We start from the raw sequence: 26,364 nt of genomic DNA, 5'->3' as shown, positions 1-26,364 counted from the left end.
TAACAGATGCTGAACCACTACTTACACCGTGCTGCTTTCAACAAGAAGATGCTAGGAGCAAGGTCTTTTCTAGCTAGATAATTGATGTTATTTCTAAGGTGCTAACCACCTTGGTATCTAGACTTCCAGAATTCTGGGAATTCGCTCCCCTTTGAATTTGTTGACTGTCAGATCACATTGCAAAACCTGTGTATTTTTCTGGGTTTCTCCAGTGGGTCTGGATTGTGGCAGTAGGTGGAGGGCCAGCTGGTTGATTGGGAGACTTCTTATTTTTGAGGGTCTGATAGGTGCATACTGTCCTGTTTGGAACCAAACCTGGTGCAACTTTGTGCTGCGCAGACTTCCCCACATCTCTGCAAATGCAATTGCAGCATGACCCACCCTATGCTTGTGTTGCCTGATTTCTGGGTGTTTAGTAATTGAATGGGGTTATAGGCTCACCAATTGATCTGATCAGAAGATACTGAGGTTCTAGTCCCAGAATCAGGCTCCAGAAGAGTTTTACAGGGACCCCCGGGGTGCACAACAGGAATGCTTACACTGATAACCGAATCTATAATTTTATAAGCTTTTATTAAGAAAACATAAACTGTCAAATGTCTGATTAAAAGACAATGAATAATCAAATGGATAATGGATAGGATTACAGTCTTATTCTAAAGACACATGCTATATATATATTTATACGGTATGCTTTGGATTAATATACTCACACCCTTCCCTGGTGACCTGGTTGAGAGAGATGTCCAGTTCCTCAAATCTTGAGTAGAGGGGTGGAGAGCTAGGCAATGCTCGAAAGCTAAGAGCTATAAGAATAAGACTAAAACTACAAATAATACTAGAATAAAAGATCTTAAACTAACTAAAAGAAGCTTCAAGGAATAGCTGACGATCGCCCCATGTAACATGGTTTGCCCCTTCTTATACCCTCAACAATATGGGTCCTTTTCCAAAGTCCAAACTTGGCTTCTTCATCCCCAAATTATTAGGGAACACTTATTCTGTAGGGTGGCAGGTTTGTGTGTATTAATGACATATCCATATCCTTTCCAGATGGTTCGCTCATCTCACCTTGTTATTTTTGGCCCTTTCTGTGGGTTTTGTGGTGTACCTGTGAAGTTTACTTGGGGCATAAACTGAGACAGCCCCCCGTCTTGATGTCTCCTGACTTATCTAGGGTAAAGGTTATAACCAGATATGTCTTATCCTGTAACTCATCATGACTTAACTTGGCCAAAGGTCCCGAACATATGTATGCTAACTGCCTTAGCTTTCATACAGGATGTGGCCTGTAAGGTACCTTGCATTACAGCTATAATACTTTAATATGAATCTATGACTCTATTATAATAAAACAACAATACTTAAATCTGTAAGGAAAGCTATATATGTGCAAACAAGCAGGCTCGTCCTATAGGCTACGCTGGAGATGGACCTATCGTGGGATGTTTTTTCCTCTACTCCCAGACACAGGATGCCGCTGCCCAATTCATTTCCACTTGGAACCTAATGTCAGATAAAAATGCAGGTGAGGAGGAATGTAAGGACCCTGCTGATGTCCTTAGCTACCACTTACAGACCTGGTACCCAGTCTATAATTGGTCCTGAGGCCCTGCACCCAGCCCCCTGCCTCTCAGCTTGCCAAGGCCCAAATGTGGGATGCAATCCATGGTAAAGTTCAAAACCGAGACAGAAAAATGATACATGCAGCAAATGGAGAGTGGCGTGGGAGTGATTCCTTTGGTATGAGTGACTCTGCCTAGAGCCTCAGCTGCAGGAGTCTGCATTTCTAATGATTCCTGTAGGGCACTGGAGCGGGACACAGCAGACGGAGACTCCATGGCCCACAGGGCGACCTGGGGAAAGTCACTTCCCAGCTCTGTACCTCAGTTTCCCCAGCAATAAAGGGGAGACCCCGATATCACCGTCATAAAGAGCTTCCATTTACATTTGAGTTTGACGGACAAGAAGCACACAGGAGAGCCAGGCCCTGCGGCAACAACAGCCAGCCGAGGCCACGAGGGGGGAAACACCACAGAACCCGAAGGCTGACACGGGCGCTTTGGGACTCAAACGCCAGGCCTCCTTTGCCTTTGCAGAGGTAGGTCCAGCCTGAACCCAGCCCTCAGGGCCTGGACCCGGCTCAGCCCGCAGCCGCCCGCCCGCCAGCACGGGGCCCCCAGGCTCCCGCCCAGCGCAGGCTCAGCCGACTCATGGCCCCCCGAGCCCAGGCCTCGTTGCCAGGACCTATGTCTAACCCCAGTCCGTCCGTCTGTCCGTCCGTCCGTCCGACCCAGCCTGCCCCTCATGTCCCTGGGAAACCCATATGGAGCCCAGCCTGGTTCCCTGGGGGCATGTATCTGGGCCCGGCCCTGCTTGGATCAGATCAGATTGGGGAGCCCGTGCCGTGCCGTGCCACTCATGGCCCTCAAGGGCCCAACTCAGCCCAGTACAGACCTATGGCAAGGCCGCCCCCTTAAGGGTGAGTGAGTGGGGGATGGAGTCGGCGGCCCCTTTAAGTGGACGAGAGGGCGGGGCATCGAAGCCTATTTAAGGGGAGGGGCTGGCTGCGGGCGCCGCGGGGTCCCTTTAAGAGGGGGGAAAGAAAGGTGTCGGCGGTTCCTTTAAGGCGAGGACGGAGCGGCGCGTCCCCTTTAAGGTTGCCGGGGTGACGGTTCGCAGTGAGAGCGAGGCGCATTGACGTCAGCTTGGCAGGCGATTGGCTGAAGTCGCTGGTGGTTTCCGGTGGGCCAGGGGGAGCTGCTGCCGCCGCCGCCGAGATCACCGAGGCCGGAGGGAGGCCGGGGGCAGGGCGGTGAGACAGGCCGAGGGAGCCGCCCGGGACCCCGCAGTGAGTGACGGGCCCCGGGTCCTGCCTGCCCCCCGGGAGGCGGCTGGGCGGGAGGAGGCCGCTGGCCCCGCTGGGGTGCGCGCCCGGAGCGGCGGGAGGCCGGAGGCTGTGGCCGTGGGCAGGGAGATCCGTGGGGGGAGGGGAGAGGAGGACACGGGCGGGGGAGGCCCGGCGTGGGGGGGAGGAGGGGAGCGACCTGTGTGTGTGGGGGGGGGGCAGGGCCTTGTGGAGGGAGCGGTGGGGGGAGGATGGGGCTGGGAGCAGCAGGGGGGAGGTCTGAGGTCGTGGCTCCGGCTGGGAGCGTGGCGGGCGTTTGTGTGTCTGGCCTGGGGGTGAGTTCGGGGGGCTGGGTGAATCTGCCCCGCCCGCGCGCCCAGGCAGGCAGACAGACAGAGGAGGTGTAACTTCACCGAGCTGGCATTAAGATCTCTTCATCCCCCCTCGTCCCGCTGAACGTGCCTCCTGCTTTATCCGATCACGGGCAGGGGCGGCTGCCTCCTGCAGGGAGTCAGACTTGTCAGGTTTACCTTCCTCACCTGTGCCTCAGGGACCCCAGGCGGGGGTAACTTGAACGGCGAAGGGAGACTCCCTTGTGTGCTGCCCCAAATCAAGCCAATAAACCACAGCTCTGCCAAGTTTGACTTAGTATCTCCCTTTCAGTTGCAATAAATGTCTGGGTTTTCAGGGTTTATGTTGGTGTTTCAATAAAAACATTAAAAATCCATCCCGTGTCTTAAAAGAGTTTTTGAAAAGCTTTTCAACGAGGCACTTCAAATTTAACTTATTTAAAACTTCAGTCTGTTGCTGTTTATTAATCCAAAACTAACCTCAGAATGAGGGAATCTCCCCTACAGCTGGATGAGGCTAACATTTCAGATACTCTTGGAGTGAGGGAATCCCCCAATGTGAGCAACTGTTCTGTGATTTTAATAAATTCTGGTTGTTCTTCACATCAGGGATCCACTGTAGAGGCTTAAATTTTGGCACTGGAGATTTAACTAATAATTAGCCATGGGATCAAGGTCCAAAATACGGATCAGCATTTGCAACACCATGGAGTCTGGGGTTGTTTGGGTTCTCATAGTAAAGTCATTGAAATTGTGTATGGTGGCTTTTTTTATTAAAAAGCTTTATTGTTCCAACATGTAGAAAATTCAATGGAAAAAAATAGGGGTTGCTTGCTTGTTATGTCCTTTACTGGCATTGTTTTTTCACAGTAGTCTTTTTGAGCCACTAGCGGCTCATGTTTGCTGTCTATCAGCATCAGGATGCTTTTTCCATAGACTCTAATTTGCAGGCTGTCATGGAGCCACAAAGTTACTCTTGGACATTTGATTAGGCTACTTACTGACCTTCAGCATGCAAGTTGTCAAAACAAAAGGGGTAACTGTAGAACTTTCAGGCAACCTTTCAGTCAGCGTAAACCACATATATATGTCTTGCATAAACACTGCAGTATGTCTGCTTCTGTACATACTTTTGCAGAGATTATAAACGACAAGAATGCAGCCTGTTTGAAGTGTCCTGTAATCTCCAGCAGCACAATTCAGAGAAGCATAGTTAGTGTTACATTGACTATATTGCTGTATATGTCAATCTTGGGCCTAAATAGAAAAGCATGCATAATAGGACTGTACCACCTGGACTTTGCAGTGACTCCTCAGATATTAAGCATACAACTTATTTTGTCTACTTTTTTCCCCCTCTCCTAAAAGCAGATATTGGGATCAACACACTTCACTGTAAATTCTCTACATATCCACAGCTGTCCCTACTATCTGTGCCCCAGGTAACTTTCTTTACATGTTTTTAATGTAACCTTAGAAAATGTAACCTCTTCTAAACATATGGGGCATATTACTTAAGCCTTTTCTATGTTGAACCTTTTTTGAGAGCAACTTGCACAAGAAAAAATGGTTAAAGTCACAGTTATGGAAATTTTCGCTACTAACTCTGCTACTAATAAATCCTATTAAGATCTGGCATTGTATCTAATGTTTTGAAATCTTATAGGTAAGTAATTACTGTGAACACACTGTAATTCTGAAGTCTATTAACTAAAATAGGGTGACATTTAGACTAACTTGAAGTAAAGAGCTTTTCTGTTGGGCAAACATCTGCATGTCCATGAATTCTATTAGCTGTTATTGGCTACAACTACCAGAGAACTGACTTTTGCTGTTACCTTAACAAGTTTCACCATACTTCTAATATTTTTAAAACTTGCCACTGTGGTGTGAGTGGGACCTCACTGGGGCAGGAAATCTGGGGTATAATCAACAGCCTCTGCATATGACTTCAGTCTTTTAGAATGCTCAGAGGGCCAGGGTTGCTGAATTGCATTCGTGTGTGTGTGTGTGGGGGGGGACCAAAACCTCTGCTCCCTTTGGGCCTGTGGGAATTTCTGTAGAGCATCCAAGGTTCTCACTTGCTCCCAGATGCCAAGTACATTGCCCATCTGCACTGGTGGGCCAGAGCACAGACTTGGGAACTGAACATTTATAGATAAGTTAGTTGGTGTTTTAGTGAGATCACAGCAGCATAACTAGGGAACATGTCAGCTGGAACTTATTTCTCAATGTAGTTCACATAACTCTTTTTCTTAAACAGCAGCAATGGCAGCCTCTAGCAGCAACACCAGTGAGGAGGAGCGTAGCCTCCGAGAATGTGAACTCTATGTCCAAAAACACAACATCCAGCAGCTTCTGAAAGATTGCATTGTACAGCTATGTACAGTCCGACCCGAGAGACCCATGGGATTCCTCAGGGAATATTTTGAAAGATTGGAGAAGGTAAAAATAAGCGTGGGGATCAGGGGGGAGAATGCAACAGCCTGAACTTACTTACTGTCACTTGTAGTTTCTTAAAATAAAAACTGATGAGATCCAGATGTGACCAATATTTTTATCAGTTATTTAAGTTTGAAACTGAAGCTAAGTATCTGTTTGGAAAAGAAACTGTTTTTCTATAGCTAAATGCCAGTTGCTCGCTAGTGAGAAGCATCCCTGCAGCAACAAAGAAGTATGCACTTATGATGGAGAGAAATAAACTAGTAAGGAAACAGATTTAAATTTGCTATTGAGAATAACATCTGTCAGTTTGGTGTTGAGGTCAGTAGGTGGGACATACGGCCCAATTTATGATGACCTAAATGATTACATTTATTTTTATGTACAGCCCTTTGGTATTTTAGTGATGGGCATTCAACTTTTGTGTTGAGGCTAATTAATTTTCTATAGTTAGTCAAAGATATAATATTGATGGCAAAATATAGTAATCCTAGCTAGACCTGTTCATTGAAAATAACATTTGGTGACTTTCCTCTTGGTCTCAGTTGAAGTACATGTATCCAAATTTCAAATGGGAAAACTTGTTTTTGCTTTCTGTCCTGAACTTAGCGTTGCTGTTAAATGGCTATTGCATTCTATCCCAGAGGTGCTATCTGATTCTTCCACACACCTTGTTTAAAGCACTCGGGGATCCTTGTGCATGGAAAGCACTATGTAAATATGATCCTCACCTTCTAGTGCCCTCTCTTGCAACTAAGATTAGCCCCACTGAGTAATTCATTATTTAAAATACCTATTTCTTATATCTGAACATACTCACATGTTCTTTACAACAGAATTTTTATGTAAGGGCAAAACTTGGTGTAGCTGACCTTTTCTACCAGCGTATTCATATCTAGTACTTTTCTGTTGCCTTGTTACTTTCTGTGGTGTTCTGAATCTGCACACCAATAGTCTTTGGTACGTAATGTGGTGGCTATTGCTGTCACTTCAGGTTGTATTCAGTTGCAGGCATTTCTCTCATTATTTTCATGCTAAATCCATATGTATGTTTCCCCCCTTATTCTAGTTCACTCTTGCTAATAGTTTCTACCTTCTCTATTTCAATCTGTGGAAGGATGTAGGTCAGCAGCATATAAACTATGGCATCTGCCTTATGATGGAATCATACAGATCACTATTTAGTTATTGGCTCTGTCAGTGAGTGTTGCAGCTTTGAATACAAGCTCTGTCATAGGCCACAGTATCTGAAGAACCCCTGCCTTATTTTGTAGTCAAGAACTGGGATAATTTTATGTCCAACTTCTTATATTTTTAACCTGAATGCGTAGTTGCATCTTCAAAATGATCTCTCTAAAATGTCTTTAGCAAATTGGGCAAATTATCCAACTCCTCTGAAGTTCACTAATTGTAAGTGTGGTGTTTGAGTTACTCTAATCACAAATGGATTCCTAAAGTCTGAACAATTTTTTTTTTTGGTGTGTAACTGTTTTGAATATTGTAAAATAATTACCTTATTGCATTTAGTTCAGAGTAGGTAGCTAGAATAGCTACCACTGTGGATGTAAAAGAGGAAAAGACAAATGCTTTCATGTAGTAGGCTAACATGCAGCGAATACACTATTTAACTTGGTAAAAGAAGCTTGAATTCCTTTTTAGTAAGACAACAGGTCCTGCTAACTCTGTATCTAACTGTATGTATTTGTCCACGTTGAATAATTCAAGGGCTTTGTTTCAAATCTAGTAAGCAGTATTCACTCTACTGAGTCCAAACCTACAAGAAGGTTGAAGAAAATAGTTCAGAATTTGCATTTTCCCCTTAATGGAGTTTTTTGTAAATTTCAGTTAAGTTCCTTTAGTATCATCAAAGATAAATTACCATATTTAATATTAACTGACTCTAGTGCAATCATTTGATATATAAAGATGAGAGCATGATATAAATTTAAACCCTTTGCTTGGATTGAAGTCCATTTTTATATGCAGACTAGTATTTAAAAAACAAAAAATATAGCCCTCTTCTCTAACTAGTTTCATCTATGCAGGCCCACGGATTCTAAACTTGGCCTTAGTCTAACCAGGTGTCATAATACCTAAATAGCTATCAAATAACAGAGCAGCAGAGTTTGTTAGTCTAGCACAGGATGTCCTCTGACATCTCTGGCTGAAAAACACAAGTGCTAAGCACTATTATTAATCACCTCCAACCCAACATTCACTTCTGGGTGAGTGAAGAGATTTGTAAAGGAATGTGTCCCTTGGACCTTTTCTAAGATCAAAATGCATCTCTGACAAAATAGAACTATCCATTGGTATACCATCTACCCTTGTTAAATGGGGGAAGATATAGGCTGCTCTGGTGATAGGGACGAAAACCCCATACCAGTAAGAAACGTTATTTTAAAAGTCCATGGTAAGTATTTAGCTGAAGTAAATATTATTGTTCAGCTCTTCCTTTCTGTAGTTACATATTTGTTCATGTCTTCCGCATGATATATCTCTAACCATGAATCATTATTTTGTCTTAAAAAAAAAAAAAAAAAAAATTAAAAACTGCTTGTCAAACAGATGGAGGTTAAACTTCTATCCAGATTTTAAAAATTCCTGAATCTAACTTATTTATGGGAATTCAAACCCCTCTTCCTCTTAGAAAGTATTTTTGTGAAGAATGCTTCCATATGAACCAAACTATTACACTTAAAATAAAAATGTTCATGCAATTAGTCTACTTGTGGCAGACTAAGACCTTCTGTATGCATTAAACATGTGACTTAACACCAGTGAATAACAGGTACAGTACTGTGTAGCTATTAACTTTCTATCTCCATACTCTGGCTTATGAGCTGTAGAAACATTAGTGTAGATAATGCATAAATCACTACTACAGTCTATTCGGTAATTGTTAAAAATTGGGCATAGCTGTCCTTGAGGATAAAATATATTAAAAAAAAAATACGATCAATATATAACTGTGGTAAAAAAATATTAAGTGGTCCTGTTCCCCTATACAATATTCCCGCCCCTCCCCAAACACACTCCCATGCTTAGGAATTTCAGGGCACGCGACAGTGAGTGATTTATGTGTAAAATCAAGGCATAACGGGGTTATTATTTCCCTTAAATCCACCTTGCTGTTGTAGATTTAAGGGAGATCTTTTAACATTCCTTGTTTCAGCATTTGATGGCTTAATGCTAACTTTTTTCTCAGATATCTAGAGTGACATGCTAGTTTGTGCTGGCATCCATTTGAAGATTAAAAATTGCACAGAAGCAACTTGCACTACTGATTCACTTAATGAGATTTGTGTTCAGAAGCATTTAAAATATCTAACTGTGCAGTCCGATAATTCTGAAATTGTAGGAGTATTTCCTATAATGGCGGATACAAAACATTTAGTTTTGTCCCTAGATAGATCTTTACCTTCAGAATACTGAAATACATATAAATATACAAATATTTTATAAATGTACAATCACTTAAACTTGTTATATTTTCCAGATATTTGGTCAGGTAACAAATTAACTTTTTTATTTTAAAAAAAGTAACTGAGTGTGTTAAATGTTCTTTGCTTGATTGTCCACAGTAAAATGCTCTAAATTGTCTCTACTTCCATCATTTTTTGTGTGAACTGATTGAAAGTTTCAGTTAAGACCCCAGTCCTGGAAGCTGTCAGAGCAGCTTGCAAGATGAGCATCCAAGTCAGCAAATGACACCTTAGCACAGGCTTAATACATACCTTGCCTTCATTGATACAATTGTCTTCCTTTTTTGAGGAGTGTGACATCCCTGTATTGGTGGTTCTCTGGCCAGTCCCAGTGCAAAATGCTTGTGTCTCATATCTAGCTGCAATGTATAGAATTTATAAACTGGGGAAAAATGTGGAATTCTTATTACACATTATCACAAACTGATTAGATTAGAAGTGCTCTGGGGCAAGGCTGTCATTTACTATGTACAGGCCCTAGAACAATGGCTCTCTGTTCTGCAGTTGCTCCTAAAGATCTCAGCCAGTATAAACGCCTTAACATCTGAAACTATAAAAGGGACTCTAATTAAAATACTACTTCTGTCGGGTGTAACATCTTCAATCACTGAAAGAGAGAGAAATGTGTTTTGCTCAATTACTGCCTCTTCAGTTTAATTTAGTACATTTGAAAACATTTTGTGTATAGTCAGTTTCACTGTCTGCCCTCTATAGGAAGTCAGTTACCCTATTGTTTGTTTGAACCTTTACATGGGGGAGAAATCGTATTTTAAAAAAAGAGAGAATATGAATGTTAAATGTCAGGATTTGGAAGGGTAACTTGGGGTGGACTGTGGATTACTTGAAAGTACTCCGAACTCTGAAACTTGCTAGATTTCAGGTTGTGTTCCTCTTGATCTGACTATGATATTGGAACAAATAAAGTAGACCTCACTTGCTTCACTGACTTGTTTTTTTTTTTTTTTTTAATTTTTTTTACCTTAATGTGGCTCTTGTCAATATATTGTGAGTATGGTGTGGCCATCTTTGGAGTTGTGTGTGTGTGTGTGTGTGTGTGTGTGTGTGTGTGTGTGTGTGTGTGTGTGTGTGTAAATTGAGTGAGTGTTTGCAGACATTGTCATTATATATGCTTTAGAAGGATGCTGTCAAGTACTGTAATTTAATCCCAACCCTTACATCGCTGAACTATTTTTAACAAAACCTGAGTGTAATGGACTTTTTCCTAAAGTAGAAAGAAATAAGAGTTTAAATACCCCTGATCTTTGAAACATCACACACTATTTCATTCCTGCATGAGAAGCAGGAAGTGAAATTGAGCGAACAGGCCAGTGGAGTTTCTTTGGCCAGCTAAGTATAAAATCTAAACTCACTGTAATGTTTATCTGATTTATTTCTTCCCAAAGCACGCTGGTTATACATAGCATTTAAGTGGCACTGCATGCATATCCGGAGTGAAGGATGGCAGCCAAGCAGCACACTGCCCAATGGTACAGGAGAGAGGAAAGTTCGGTCAAGGACACTGGATCAGAGCCTGCTATTAAAAGTGCCCTGGGATCCAAGCACAGCAGATAGTGCCTCAGTTTTTAAGGTCCTATCCCAAAGCCCTATGCCAAAGTGCTTGGAAAACGTAGCTGAAGTTATCATGATTTTAAACACTTTGGTTCCAGGGAATTAGCAATATCAAATCTGCTACTTAATGGACTAAGTATATGTCTACACTGCAGCTAGCAGTGTGATCATTGTGGCATTGGCTTGAGCTAGCCATGTGAGTTCAGATCCAGAGCATCAGGCAGGCTTGGACTTTCTCAGCTAGCCTGAACCACCGCCAGTGCTGCAATGTCCACACAGCTATTTTTGGTGCGCAAGCCTGAGCTGAGTTAGCATAACTGTCTACCTGCTATAGCATTGCCTAGCTGTACTGTAGACATACCTTGAGTCAGTTCCTTCAATATATAAAAGAACCAGTATTCTGGGTGACAGCCTCGCTAGATTTAACCTTATTTCAGTTCTGATAATCTAGTGTGTCTCTCACTCACCAAACTTGACAAGTGATCAGTATGGAAAATATATAACTCTTATAAAAGCTAACAAATTGTGGCTTAGGTTGTAAACTAGTGGCTGGATTTATGAACACTAGCATCCGGCCTAATGCTCATTTATGTTTCTTTGTTAAAATAACCTAAGGTTGTTAAATACCTACTTGGTCAATGACTTGACCTTGTTTCCAGTAGCTTCTATAACATGGTTTTGTGGGTAATTGCTTTTCTGTCTTTAAAAGCCAAAAAAAAAACAAAAAACCAAACCCCAGCCCAGGGAAAAACTACTGGGTTCACTTGTTGAAGATGCCTTATGCAAGCAGCAGCACTTGAAGTGGAGTTCCTCCATTGCTTGTTGATTACATGATTACAGTGGGGTGAAAGTGCTAGTTTATTTTAATAAGAGAAATAGACATATGAATGACAATGTGTAAAGCCCTGCAACTGTAACTCTTGTCTGTTATGCTGCTTTAAAACACTTCTATACCAGTAAGGCTGCTGTATCTTCCCACTTGCCATAATATGAGATTAATGGTAGAGAGGAATCCCTCTTGTGTTGGCAGACTGAACTGGAATATGATATGTAACTACATTTTTATCCTTGGATTATGTGACACGGAAACATCTCCTTCCTGTTTAGGAGGAAGCAAAACAGTTGTTGAATCAACAGAAATCTGGGTCACGCTCAGACTCGCGTGAGGATGAAATCTCCCCTCCTCCGCCTATGAACCCTGTGGTTAAGGGGCGAAGAAGGCGTGGGGCCATCAGTGCAGAAGTCTACACAGAAGAGGATGCTGCGTCTTACGTTCGAAAGGTGGCCTACTCATTAACCATTCCAATACCTCTGCAAATCTAAGCTTTGATCATATTTAGGCCTCTCGTTATTCAGGTGCCATATTCTTGCTGTCCTCTGTGAAAAGCACCGTTTGTTCCACCAGTGGTGTTACATGAATGCACACCAAATCACTGCTACTTTGTGCATGATTTCTAGATAATAACCAGCTGGTGTAGCCTTGCTAACCCTTGAGATAGGTCTACAAGACAGTCATGCTTTAGCCATGCATGTTTTTTACTCTGGATTGAAGCCTGTGATGTATTGTAACAAGGTTTTGGTTTCACTTGGTCCATGCCCACTTCTGGACAAATCACATCCTTTTCCTATTTCACTCTCTCACTCCATAAAACCCTTGGTTTCCTCTTGTTTCTTGTCCTTGGCAGAATTTCGGTACAGTGTACCATTATGGTGGAGCAGCTTTCTGCCATGTTTTATGGATCTACTACTTGTTTTGAGCAAAGGCAGGTAAAACAGTTCCTTGGTGTATTTGTGGGAGAAATTGCAAACTTTGGCATGGAATTAGTTAATAGCATAATTTATCTCTTAAGGTTTTCTTTATATGGACTTGAAAAGCTTGTCAACTTTTTTCAGATCTGTTCCTCTTCATTCTACAGCACTTGAAAGATAAATGAGACCAGACAAAATGTAGACTGTTTGTTTGCGGCAATAATTGGATTCATTTTAGTTGGCCCACTGAATGCAGTTTTTTTTCCTCTTGACATTTATAATCAGAGTTGCTTTGGTTTTGATTATGCTCTAGGTTATCCCTAAAGATTACAAGACTATGGCTGCTTTGGCTAAAGCTATTGAGAAGAATGTGCTATTTGCCCATCTTGATGATAACGAAAGAAGGTAGGAGCTAATCTGTTAATCTGGCTCTGCTTTGCTAGCAGTGTGTTTTCACTGTAGTTTTTTAAAAAGCTTTTAGTGTTCTAAAGAACAAACATTTAAAAAAATCACAACCTGCAAAACTGAACAGCCTTATGGAGCAGTCAGTCTAGCCACAGTAATAAACACGGAGGTCCTGGAGAATCTCTCAAATGTCAATAGTCGTGTGTGTGCATATAACAGGCAACCAAACTGTTGCATAACTTTGGAACCTCTCTTCCAGTGATATCTTTGATGCTATGTTCCCAGTCACCTACATTGCGGGCGAGACTGTGATACAGCAAGGCAAGTGACAATATTTGCATTGAGAACTAAACTATTTGTAGCTTTTGATAAGATTCTGAATTTATGGGCTTGTTGATGTTCTGCTTTTATGGCTGTAAGAACACTCATTGCATTCAGTAGGCCTCGCTTGCTTTTTATGTGAACCACAACTTATGTTGGGAAAAGGGGAGTGGAGCAACTGCAGGTAGTCCCTGTCTATATCAGCGGCTTGAAAACTACTGGCTTGTTGGTTCTGTAAAGCCTACTGGGTGAACTTACTGGAGAGGGGTAATGGATCCATAACCTTGAAAACGCTGCTGTTCTCTTTCACTATAGTAGTTGTCCCTTTCACAGGTAGGATGAGGAAATGTGAATTCTGTGCCAGTGGTGGCATTTTTCCAGCTGAACAGGCAATGCTAATTTTTTTTTTTTAGCCCCATTCTGGTAGGCTTGATACCAAAGGTTACTATATACACCCCAAAAGTGCATTTTTAATTTTCTTCCATTTTTATAAAACACGGATCACTGTACAGCTTGTGTTTTATACAAAATTTTGTATCTGTTTTTCTTTAGGCGACGAAGGCGATAACTTCTACGTTGTTGATCAAGGAGAAATGGATGTAAGCTTTAATAATGGCTGAGATTTTAATTGTATTAGCTGCCAAATGTGTCCACCCCTTGCAGAAATACTGGTAACATCTCAAGGCCTTCCTTTATGTGGAAACCAGCAGAATCGTTTTTTCTCTCGCAGATCTGTTCTGTGATCCATTTTTTGCGACATTGCTTTAGAACAGGATCCTTCTCCGGGAAGCTTATTTTGCTTGTTACTCTAAGCTCCTTTTGAGCTACTCTGTGGATGTGAATGGCCAGCTGTGCAGAATACGAACACATCCTATATTGTGTGACTCCAAATGAACAGTTTGAATGTTGACAAATGTTTTGTGCTGTATGAGCACAAACAGAGTATACTCTTGTAGTTGAGGCGCAGGACTAGTGAAGTCAGATCTAGGTTTTATTCCTATTTCCACCGTCTTGTGAACTTTCCTCTGTTTCCCCAGCTGTAAAATTGAGTTAATATTTCATAGTTCTATGAGGTTCTGAAGTTAAGTTCACAGATCCTTGGATGAAAAATGGAATATACCTACAAAGAACTATATGATAGTACATACAAAGACAGTCCTTTCCCCAAAGTGTTTGAAATCTCTTTGACATCCATTGCACATGGGATGACAGTACAACCTGGAAATGGTGCCAAATTCCTGATAAGATCAACCCTGAAAGACTGGAGATGATTTAAACTAGAGTATTTACCTGTGTAACATAGTCTAAAAATATAGTGCAAAATAACAGGAACTTTTAAACTGTCTTCGTGGCCAGTTAATTGCCTTTGTCCACCAATGTGAATTTCCTTTCAGGTATATGTGAACAACGAGTGGGCAACCAGTGTTGGTGAAGGTGGCAGCTTTGGAGAACTTGCCCTGATTTATGGAACACCCAGAGCAGCAACTGTCAAAGCAAAGACGAATGTGAAATTGTGGGGTATTGACAGAGATAGTTATAGAAGAATCCTAATGGCAAGTTCTTTTTTTCCCCCCCCTCGTTTTGAATGTATGGGTTGTGCAGTTAATTCAAGCTAGCATGTTTACTAAACAAAAATGTCTTTTGTGGCTTGAGCGATCATTCCTGTTACTCTTGCTCACTTGGCCCTCTGTCTGCATTCTACCTACCAGCCCCTCAGTAGTACCTGGGATAAAAAGAAATGACAGTCTCTTTTAGCTCATGACTAGTAAACATGCTGTCATTCACACCGATTTTGTGTATCTGACAAGAAGGGGAGGGAAATATTTTGAGTGTCCTGTTAGTCCAAGACAAATCTAAAATTACAAATGCAGTGTTTGGTTATTACAGTATCTGTACTTCTATTTAATCAGCTGTAACAGAGTGATTGCTCTTATTGGAGTTAGCCTGCCATTTCGCTGGTCTGTGTTTAAATAGTTGTAAGCAGCTAAAGTCAACCATGCAGCCTAGAATAAACATAAGGCTGATCCAGCAACCCTTATTCATGTCCGTTGTCCCTTAGACTCCTGCATTATTACTCGCATGAGTAAGGGTTGCAATGTTGGGCTCTAAATTACATATGGCATTTGTCATAATGGATCTATAACTCTTATCAGAGTTCATTACAAGGAAAATGCATTTTTTTAGTATTTAGGGACAATACATTCTGCAGGCGTTTGCCTGAGTGCCTTCTGAGAGGTGCTGAGCACTCTCAGATCTCACTGAAGTCAATGAGACTTGCACCTTGCAAAATTGGGCCCTTAAAACAGAATAGATTAAGTCTTGTTGAAGTGTGTGTGTGTGTGTGTGTGTGTGTGTGTGTGTGTGTGGTTTAACTTTAAAACTACTACAAAATATGAAGTAGAAAATAAAAGCTTATCTTGGTGTTTGTCTGTGTATTTTTACAGGGCAGTACATTGAGAAAGAGAAAGATGTATGAGGAATTCCTTAGTAAGGTATCTATATTGGGTGAGTGAGAACTCTACACTGCATTCTAAACTTTGATGTAATGGTGGATTGTAATGAAGTGGATACCCAGATAACCCCTGTAGTGCTAATCTGTTAAAACTAATTGCATAGTGTATTCTGCTTTTCTGTACAATTCTAACACTGTCTACACTATACTGTCACTTACGTCGGTATAACTTACATTGCTTAGGGCGGTGAATGAGTCACCCCCTTGAGCAACATAAGTTACACTGACCTAAGCACCGATGTGCTCCCGCTGACATAGTTGCCACCACTCATTAGGAGTGGATTAATTAAGTCCACAGGAGTGCTCTCGCCTGTGAAGTATGCTAGAGAGTTTACAGTGGTGCAACTGCAGCGATGTAGCCATAGCCTAAGACCATTATAATAAAGGCTTTGATTTTACATATTTGTATTACCAGAGAGAGACTAATCTTTTGAGAGCGGGAACAGAGGGAGAGGATACTGTTTTGCACCCCAAAAAGATATTCCGGGAAGCATACTAAAGAGCTGTTGACTTTGTTTAGAATCTCTGGACAAGTGGGAGCGTCTCACTGTAGCTGATGCTCTGGAACCAGTACAATTTGAGGATGGACAGAAAATTGTGGTGCAGGGAGAACCAGGAGATGAGTTCTTTATTATCTTAGAGGTAAGTGAATGCTACTCCTGCTTCCTATCAGTTGAGTTATGCTCTAGGAATTTATTTTATTCTTGTCTGTGTAAAATGCTGAGGAGAATTACCTGACTGAAACGTACACTTTTGGGTGGCTAGGCAAGATATATGTAAACTTGCTTTGCTGTTTTCACCAGTGGCACTTCCAAGGGAGTGAGGTAGCTGCTCTAGCTCATAAACCAACCCACTCTTGTACCTGGTAGCCAAGAGAATTGGAACCCCTAGATATCCTCTTTTGGTGGGTATAATGAACTATTCTTGTCCTACATCTGAAAATAGGTGTAGGTGTTCTGGTATGTGCTATAATGTGCCTCTAGATAAGCAAGCATCTCCAGGAACTGTCTTGCTAATTTCATAATCTATAAACCACAATATTTCTAATTACCCTTTTAGGAAAAGAAAAAAAAGTTGATAATCAATAGTATCATGCTGTATGGACGCAGAACCCTCTGAGACCTGCCCTATTTCTCTAATTTTTTCTGAATACAGAGGAGATGGCTAGTAATGTTTCTTATTACTGGTTTCCTTATCTCTTGAGTGTTTCCTGCTAGTCAGATTATAAGATGCCTGTAAAGTAACAAAGAAGACAGTAGGAATTCTATGATGCAAGTACGTACCATCCTAAGGGGATTTAAAGGAGAGACCAATAGGACCATTGCTTTAAGCTGAATGGTTAGTGAAATATATGTGTAGCGTGTAATGGGTTTTTTAATGGATAAGTCACTTCCTATATAACATAGTGCAATGAGGCTGAGTCTTTGTGGAAATTAAGATATTTCAAATGATACTAGCAAACTCCTTTTGTTAACTGATTTATTAAAGGGCACAGCTGCAGTGTTACAGCGGAGGTCGGAAAATGAAGAATTTGTTGAAGTGGGCAGACTGGCACCTTCTGATTATTTTGGTGAGTTACATTGCTGCTAGGTGTGATTGGCTGCACTGCTGTCATTATCACTGTAGATGGGTGACAATACCTCTTATCTGTGGGTTGAGCGGGTGACAGTGGCAGGATGGGTTTGATTATTTGCCAGTTGTTTGGGAATATCTTCTTTTGATTATCATGGTGTAGTATAGAAGTTAATTCTCTGATTACCATGTAAATGACTAAAATCTCACAAGTCTATGTATGGAAAGGTGGTAGCATCTCCTTTTCCCAACCATCTTCCATTATGAAGACCTCTGTCTCTTTAGCTTAAAAATTGATTTGTTCTGAACATTTTCAGATACACTGATAGCAAAGAGAATATTTAGTTGAATAGAATATTCCATAAATTGATTTATGGAAAACTATATGTAAAATGATCAGCTTCAAGTGAAGTCTTTCAGTTGTGTACACATTTTCTTCAGAGGGGCTTTAGTGTGTATGTGTTGTATCAAAGTTAAGGCTGTGATGAAATATACATTTCTTTATATTTTAAGACTTTTGTGGGCAATGTAAAATTGGATGTTAACTGTAATTTTTTTTTAAGTTGCAGTAATTTTTCTTAGTCCAAAAAAAAAAAAAAAAGTTTTTTGTTTTTTTTTTGGCACAGCACTCTAAATACTGTAGTAAATAGTTTCACAATATATATATATTTACATTTCACTACTCACAAAATATATAATATAATTTTTTTAACTCTCCTGCTGAGGTTTAAAGAGAGATCTTGGACTGGCTTCAGAACAATGCAAAAAGTGCTCAGGCCTTCTCTCCCTCTCCCTTCCTTTTGTGCACAAGCCTACCTACGGCCTATTCAGTTTTTCAGCTTGGCTGGTAGTGTAATTAGCACATCTTCCTCAGGCTCTGCAAGAGGGTAACATGCAGGTGAGCTGATCTCCAGAAGCGTAGTACATGTGTGGTGTTCTCAGGCAGGTGCATGAGACTGGAAGTGCAATTTACTATTTAAAATAAATAAATAAAATAATCCTGGGGGAAAATGTCAATTTCCGCAAACTTTTCACTTTTAGTGTTTAGAGGTTACTGTTGCTACACATAAGTACAAAATGTTCTGATGGAAATATAACTGCCAGGCTGAAGATGTCTCTATTCTAGATACCTAAGGTTTGTGATAGGTAATGTTGTTACTTAGCAACTGTAACAGGTTTTTGAAACAAAGCTTTTTGACTTTAGATATGATTTTCTTAAATGGGAAACTAGAGGCTTCCCAGTGTGGGATCTCCATTACCCTACTGCCAAAGCATGCCTAAACTAAGGGACCTGTTGTGTCTCAAATTAATAGCCATAGATTTTGAGAACTGGTTGTATTCAAAGGCTGCTTTGCTGGTTTTTTTACATTAAAAAGATGCCCTTTGATACCGGGTCCTACAAATCCTTATGTTTTCCTAAGATAAATAAACAGTCATTTCTAAATAAACAGTCATAATAGCCATGCAGGTGCTTTACTGTAAATAGTTACTTTTTTGTTAACCACTCATTCACTAGAAAAATGACTTCTTTAACTTGGATCTCCTACGAATAATGCAGCAAACTGTCCTGAATCCACCCCAAAATATCCCCAAATGTATCGAATACAAGTCTACCTTCATAGAAAATACTTCGCTTGAAGCAGCTGATTTGTCAATCCCTGGAATGGTTCCTAAACACTGATTTCAATCATTTTTAATACAACTATATTCACAGATCTTCTTTCTGAGCAGTGCTAAAAACCTGGAGTCATCTTCTATACTCTCTTCTAGCAGTTCTAAATACTGTGTGGTAGTTACAGCTCTTTTAACCAAATTCTTACTTTGTCGCCCCAGGTGAAATAGCTCTATTGATGAACCGTCCTCGAGCTGCCACAGTTGTTGCCCGTGGCCCACTGAAATGCGTAAAGCTTGACCGACCCCGATTTGAGCGTGTCCTGGGTCCATGCTCAGATATTCTCAAACGAAACATCCAGCAGTACAACAGCTTTGTATCACTGTCTGTCTGAAATTTTGCTCCCTCTCAAATACATGCTTCACGAATGCAGACTGCTTTATTCCCTTGTGCAGAGCCACATGGCCCCTGGCGTTTGCAGCTTCCTGTCTGTTTAAAAAAAAAAAAATGGCTTTATCAAAGCACCGTTTTTTATTTTAGAGCATTAGTTCTGTGCTCTGTCCCGTTAAATAAATAGAAAGAGTTCGATGGAGACTTTTGCTGTTACTGCTTCTCTCTGTGCAGCGTCTAGTGTCCAACTTGAGCTGTTGCTGCCTTGCTTTTTGGTGAACAGATCTGCTGGCACCAAGCTAATTGCCACAGAGTAAGGATGTAACAGTGGAAAATATACTTTTTTTTTTTTTTTTTTTTTTTTTTTTTTTTTTTTTACAAATACTTTTCAAATTGTTCGTATTTTTAGGCTGTGGTCCTAATCTGCTGTATTTCTTTTCAAAAGAGAACAGCCCTCATAATTGAGCTTCTCTAGACTTAAATTTTCTGGGTACTGTAATCCTGAATTCAATTTTTGAGGCATCAGCTGCTGGTAAAGCCACAGTTGGAAGTTAGCTGTCGCACTGTACTCTTGTCTACTGGTTCAAGATTGCTTGGTTATGTTTTGTCAAGTTTCACGTAAAAGCTTTTAAGATTTATAGTTCTGGTCAACTGCTGCAGATATTACTCAATTCCCTGACTCTCTCTGCAACTGAACTTTGCCTGTCCTGTTACCAGCTGTGGATTCACCCCTCTAGATTGTTCTTGTTGGTAACCTCAAGAGCCAAACTTTGGGTTAAATGCTTAACTTTGGCCACTTGTCCTTAGACTGGCACAAGAATTGTACAACTACACAGCTTGTGCCAAATAGTAACGTTTGTGCACGGATGCAGTGCAGGAATTGGAAGCTTGGAAGTGTACACTTTTTTTTTTTTTTTTTTTTTTTTTGCCCTGTAACTTTTGCTTGTTACTTATTTCACAGTTGACTCTGTCCTTCAAAAAATTGTTTGCTCAGTTAACTCCTTGAAACTACTTTTCCTGGTCATAACCAGCATCAGATGCAGGGTGGAGTAACTAGCCCAATGAGTTAATGGAGATGCTGTGGAGAATGTGAGGCAGAAAAAGTGAATGTCTTGTCTTTCCTGCTACATTCATTTGTTTTAAGTATATATTTTTTAAACCAACCAGAAGTTTTTACCTTTTTAGTTTTCATTTTAAAGTTAGTCTGAACACAAGTGCTGCATCCTCTGTTTCCTACCCAGCTTTTCAGATTCACATGACAAAATATTTCTTATATATATTTGGAAGTCAAACCTGTTGCTGAGTCTTAAATGTATTTCAGTATTTACCAGCTTTGTGTTACATTATTCTGTGTACACCAATATTGCCCAACAATTTTTACTAAATTCCACAGTTCAATAGTATAGGCAACTTAAGGCTTCCTTTTAAACTGTAATTTATATAAACTAGAGTAGGGTTGTATTTGGGAGTGACAGCAAGCATTTTTGCATTCATTATGCAACTGTTTCTAATGATGGATCCCTTCTTTTTTTTCCTTTCTGAGGTAATTGGACTTGGTAGACTGCTTTCCAGGCTTGTAGACCATTTTAAAATGTCTACTCATCAGACATAAATACCAAGTTGAGAGTATCAGATCTTTGTGGTGTTAGAAATATTTCAGTGTCCACAAACTCCATGCCATAGGATTAAGTGTAAAATGCTTACATCGTGTGAACTATTTGTTTCTCAAAAGACCTTTGATTGGAGGATTCCTACTAGTGCTCTGCAGGAGTAACCAAATTAGTTTTGTAAAACCATTTTCTTCAGTTTTCGATCTAGCTACGTTTTTTCTTCATGTATTTTAGTTACTTTGAAGCTTGATTTGATCCTTGTTGAAGCACCAAAAAACAAACACCTATGTAAACTAGCTAGAGCGCCACAAAAATGCACATTTTTATATAAGGCTTTCTAATCAAGTTTCACTATTGCATCTTTTTAGCTTGCTGTCTACTCCCTTTTGTAGTTTTGCCTACAAGATTTTAAGATAAATCAGCTGAGTCTGAGTTAAATATTAATCACAGTTATAGCTTTACCTTTGTGTGCAATTTAAATATGTTTGAAACCACAATTTGGCATAGTTTGCCTTCGCTAACGTTCAGGGCTTTTGAAGTAATCTCTTGTTAGGCCACCTTTAGCGAATTTATGCAGTCTACCGCCCTAGAGAGCTAGTCAACCAGAGGACCATTTTTGTATTGTTATCTGACTCTGTAAGTCTGATTTACTGTATGTGCTAATATATTATTATTCCTTTTGTTATAGATTGTCCTAATGGCAGGTAAAGCAATAAAATGATTTAAATTCTTAAATGCACTCTTTTTTTTCTTTTTTTTCCCTCTTGTATCTTATTTTGCTATGGTGTTCAAGGATGAATTGTTAATGAGTTGTAGAAAGTTAAGTAGCTTAATGCATTAGCTTTTTACCTCTGGAGGCTTGAGTTCAAATCACAGCTTAGCTCACCAATGAGAAGTTCTCTTCCCAACACTTACCCTGTGGTCATTTTGATAGTTAGCTAAGTAGTTCCTCTTGGACACATGACATCTTGAGTTTTGGAGCCTTGAGCATTCTCAGTTGTCTGACCAGTATCTGCGCAAAGGCATTTGGCACACACAGCAATCAATGGAATAAATGCTTGTAAAAATCTGCATCTCACACCTTTACTTGATACCCCTAATCTGCCTACTATTGACCCCTCTCTATCCCTTTCAAGATTACAAACTGTTGGCCTGGTCTCCAGTATTGGTGCTCATAAGATCTCTAAGTTGTCCACTCTCATCTCCTACATAAACTTAGTGGAAACTTTGACTATAGGGTAACTATACATGCATGTCTTGCTGGGCACATGAAGAGAAATAAGAAAGATGGGTGAGATTCTCAACTCCCACCTGCTGATGTAAAGCCGGAGTTAACACCAAGTCTCACTAGAGGTGAGAAGAAAATCAGGTCTGATATGTTCAGCATCTGGGATAGGTGGAGGTGGCTTCTTCGGTATCAGCCAGGGGTATTCCTGTTGATTTTCCTTGGTGAAATCAGCAGTTGACGTGGTGTCTCAAGAGCAAGGGGTCAGATCTAATTCTTCCTGTTATCCATAAACACCTGATGTATGTTGGCTTTTTTATTAGACTCCTGGATTTGTCCTATTTTCTGTAGTGCACTAAAGTCACCAGTAGAGGGAGATCTAACTTTAGGAACATAATGTCATGGGTTGAAATAACTACAATATATTACTAGCTGAATCTCAAGTCTGTTTATTTCAGCCCATTCTCTGTTAACTAGAATCAGTGTAAAAGCAGGGAGGGGGGAACCCCTACCACTATGCAGAGCTCTTTAACCAGCTAACAGCTTTACATACAGTTGCTTTTGTAGAAAAGTTCAAAGTGGAAACATTTGATGGAATTCAGACTCAAGTCAGGCATCTATTCTTGGTTTCTTATTTTTATTAAGTTACAATATTGGAGGAAGCTTTCTAATAAAAGACCAAACAGATCAACTTCCTCAACATAAAAACAACTGGGAATGTGTCTTGTTTCCCTCCTCCGTGTTAGCAAAGATTTACCACTAATTGCCACAGAATCACTAAGAGGATGTTGGCTTTGCCAGAACGTGGCTATGATTACTCCACAGGATAAGTAGTCTGTTCTGGGCCTGTTTACAGTATGTTGACATATAGCCAATTTAAAAATCATTCTTGAGTTGGGTTAAGTTTAAAGTTCAGGCCAGGAAGAATGGGGGGAGGGGAGAAGGGATAGAGTTGAGGTTAGTCTTCATTTTGCACCCGTAACCAGCAACTGAAAACTCACTGACTTAAATGTCAAAATTTCAGGTAGCAACATAACTAATTCTGAGGCAGCTTGCTGAAAGCTGGTTAAGAACTCTAGTTGCAATCCGTGTGTCTTAGTGCATGTCTTTACACACATCTGCCTCAAATTCTCAGCTGACAGGTGTCAAACGTTCTATCAAGCACACGGCAAAATTTTCTAATGATTTGTGACAAATAGCAACTAAGTTCTCAACTGCTTTCATTGTGTTATCAAAAAGCTTAGCTCCCCCTTTCTGAACACTTGAAAAATGGAACAAGTTGGTAAACATTCAATGAGCAAACTATTGTTAAGCCACATCCTAGGGACGCAAGGGGGGGAGATGACAGCTTATCTGAGGCTGTTTGAGGAACTGGCATGCTTTGTTTTGGTCTCCAGTTCCTAAGACCCTGAAATCTGCAGAGGTGCTAGAGGAAGGAATGATGACTCTGTTGCTACCTCGCTCTGTGCTGATGGACTACTTTACAATTGCTTAAACAAATGTTGGGTTTTTGAAGCTGTTACTGCTCTGCCTACGTTAACCTTGATGAGAGTCACTTGCTTGGCTGCCTTAAGAAGTGGGCTGCTACCCTCTTGGCTAAGTGGATTGTGACAGGGCTGCATCTTTATCAAGTTCTTTATCTTTTGCTGGGGCCTAAATAACATGGATGCTAAATTGCTTCTCTTCTTGACAGTCCCCAGCATGGTTCCTCTTCCACCACTCATAACACGAGCTGAAAAATTCAAATATGGGCTCTGCAGAGTGGGCCTTGTGCAGCCGGCCACTCGCATGGAGCTGCTTGTTGCTTTAGCTAGGGGTGCTGGATCTATTTGAGTGAATGAATAGCAGACAGGTGGGGCTGAGCTGGCCCCGTGTGCCTTTTTGACGTTAAGGCGACAGCTGGTGCTCTCGATCGCAGGGAGGAAGGCCACTTTTACTCACACGCATGAACTCGCTCACAGAACACACGAGTGCTGAGCACACTTTGCCTTGTGTCTCTTTATTCAAGCCGCCTCCTTGGCTCCCGGTTTGGTGTCGCTCGAGGACAGGACTTGGCTCCCACGCAGCTACGGCGAGCCAAGGTCCGTGCTCTTCCTAGTGGCATGCCCCGGAGCTACAGAGCAGATGAATCTGTGCTGCTTTGTGGAGGGACAGCAGCTCAAGGAATGCGTCTAGTGGTCGGGCTCTGGTCTACAAAGGTACTTGGCAGAAGTTTACCCCACACACTGAAGCTTTAGTGGAGCAGTTTTGCTGGGCAGAGTCACCATAAAAGCCCAGTCAGAATTTGAGCCCTTCCAAAGAGCTTCCTTTCCCGGTTCAACAGGTGTGTAGGTGAAAATGATCAGCCATGTAAAGTTCACCTGCTGGCTCCCAGGGGCTCTTCCCTGCCCCGAAAGGATTCATCAAGGTTCTAGCTGGTCGGTGTCACTCTGTCAAACACGGGGATTTCCAGCCGCTTGGTGTCACTGGCCACAACCTTGTCTTCTCCGTGCGTGTCTATGCATTTCCTCACTGTCTTCAGGATTAGCTGTAACCGTCTGTCCAAAGCCAAGAGGTGAGGTTCGGTGAGGATGGGGGCAAGGTGATCCTGCAGAAGGGATTCCCGCATGACGTCACTGAGCCGGTACTCGGGCAGGGCCAGGAGCTGCAGGTGTAATAACGTTGTTCTCTTTATTCTGGGAAAAACAAGGATTCAGGTCAGACATTTTTATACAAACATTTTGTGTCCTCCCAGCCGCAAGCTGCTGTGTTGGCCCAGCAATCTGCCAGTGAGCGACTGGAGGCAGGGGTTGAATGGATTTATTTTTTTTTTGGTCAAAGTATTTTTGACAAACGGGGAGTTTAGAGGGAGACAAGCAGAGCTGGAAAACACTCGCCTCCTTTAAAATGTTGCGGTTTCCTGAAATCTTGTTTCCCAAAAGTGTAACTTTTGAAAAAATTTTGTCTTGTCAAACAGAAATTTTAGATGAAAAATATATTTTTTTCCCCCCACCCAAGAGGAGGAGGAAGAAGAGTTGGCGTTTTCAAACTAGCTAGACCTGAGAGCCATGGTTCAAGGTAGTTGTTCTTCCCTCTTGGTGTACATTGACACTGTAGCTGGGAGAGAGACTGCTAAAAATAGTGCTGTGGGATCAGAGGGGGCAGCCCAGACTAGGGGCCTTCGTAGTCACCAAACATGCGGGGCAGGAGTGGCTAGCCTGGGCCACTCTGGCCAGACTTTTTATTTGACCAGAGTAGCATGAGCAGAGCTAGTGTGCGAATGTCAATCAAAGCTGGCAGCTACATCTCCTAGCTGCAGTGTAGCCATGCCCTGAGTTGGAATCGAGCTAATGCCCTTGTACGGCGGGGGGTGGGGCTATTCTATAAATGGTTTTCTTGGGGTGAGCGATAAACCCAAGGTCCTGGTTACTAATAGTCACTGAAGAATCCCCAGGAACTGTTCTGGGCATAAAAAGGGGGTATTTACTAGCCAAAAACCAGATTCCCTGGCCGGTGGAAAAATGAGATTTTGAAATTTTTGTTCTGAATTGGGATTAAAAAGGAGAAATTGTGGAGCTTTTTATGAAACAAGGTATTTTGAAAATTGTGTTTTGGCCTCATTTCAACTATTTTGTTAGAACTTACATTACACCTTTTATACTCCAGTGTAACGTTTCAATTCTTGCACGAGCAACAGTGTAAAAAGGCCAGCTGCTAATTGAAATGAAACAGTTTGACCTTTGGCGATGGGAAACATTTCAATAGTTTCCCCTCAAATTTTGACACAACAAATGTGTTCCTACAAGTGTGTTGACTCGGCATGCCTGGGCCTGTGGGATTGTTGGGTGCCATTAAGCCCTTGCTGCATTTCATCAAGATGTGGCATCACTTCAGTGAGTCCCATTTGCACACTGGGTAAAGTCTGCAGAATTATACTGAGGTCCCGCAGGATGGAAGGTGTGTTAGTTTAGAACACAATTATTTTGAGAACAAGTCACACAAATATATTGCAGGGTTGGTCTAGATGCATCTAATTCTACTTCCATGTGGAAGGCTGGACCCGATGACCTTTTGAGTTCCCTTCCAGTCCTGTATTTGGAACTTGGCCGTAGTTTGTGCTTGCACAGGAAGGGGGATGATTCCAACTATTGCAACGCTGTTCATCATCCACTTTTCTGACGTGCATGAGCACTAACGTTCCCACCCGAGCCAAATTTTAACAATACAATCAGCCTCATATTAAACACCGTGACAGGTCCTTAAATCAGTGCGGGCTCGGTCTCCTGGGGCTGCTA

General features: G+C 41.4%; 2 protein-coding genes across 3 annotated transcripts in view; one reads left to right on the top strand and one right to left on the bottom strand.

Moving 5' to 3' along the window:
- Positions 1-2,591: 2,591 nt before the first annotated feature.
- On the top strand, positions 2,592-21,600 carry PRKAR1A (protein kinase cAMP-dependent type I regulatory subunit alpha). Of its 2 annotated transcripts, none has more exons than XM_067547308.1 (12): positions 2,592-2,851; positions 4,570-4,640; positions 5,462-5,643; positions 11,802-11,975; positions 12,757-12,848; positions 13,108-13,169; positions 13,722-13,768; positions 14,564-14,722; positions 15,614-15,674; positions 16,202-16,323; positions 17,170-17,251; positions 19,087-21,600. In XM_067547308.1, the coding sequence occupies exons 3-12, from the start codon at positions 5,467-5,469 to the stop codon at positions 19,257-19,259; spliced, it is 1,149 nt and encodes a 382-aa protein (XP_067403409.1). In that variant the 5' UTR covers positions 2,592-2,851; positions 4,570-4,640; positions 5,462-5,466; the 3' UTR covers positions 19,260-21,600. The 2 variants fall into 2 exon arrangements, with proteins under 2 accessions (XP_067403409.1, XP_067403410.1); XM_067547309.1 differs by having other exon boundaries at positions 4,567-4,640.
- FAM20A (FAM20A golgi associated secretory pathway pseudokinase) overlaps positions 20,153-26,364 on the bottom strand; it is a 36,077-nt gene continuing 29,865 nt past the window's right edge. The window contains exon 11 of the mRNA XM_067547307.1: positions 20,153-24,765. Coding sequence (XP_067403408.1) covers positions 24,501-24,765 — 265 coding nt within the window. The 3' untranslated portion in view covers positions 20,153-24,500. The remainder of the gene's footprint in view (positions 24,766-26,364) is intronic.

Source organism: Emydura macquarii, unplaced genomic scaffold (assembly GCF_026122565.2).
Source record: "Emydura macquarii macquarii isolate MOO-44397 ecotype Brisbane River unplaced genomic scaffold, CSIRO-AGI_Emac_v2 contig_1230, whole genome shotgun sequence".
NCBI lineage: Eukaryota > Metazoa > Chordata > Testudines > Chelidae > Emydura > Emydura macquarii.
The sequence above is the reverse complement of the archived record's forward strand: the minus strand, read 5'-3'. Positions and strand labels throughout refer to the sequence as shown.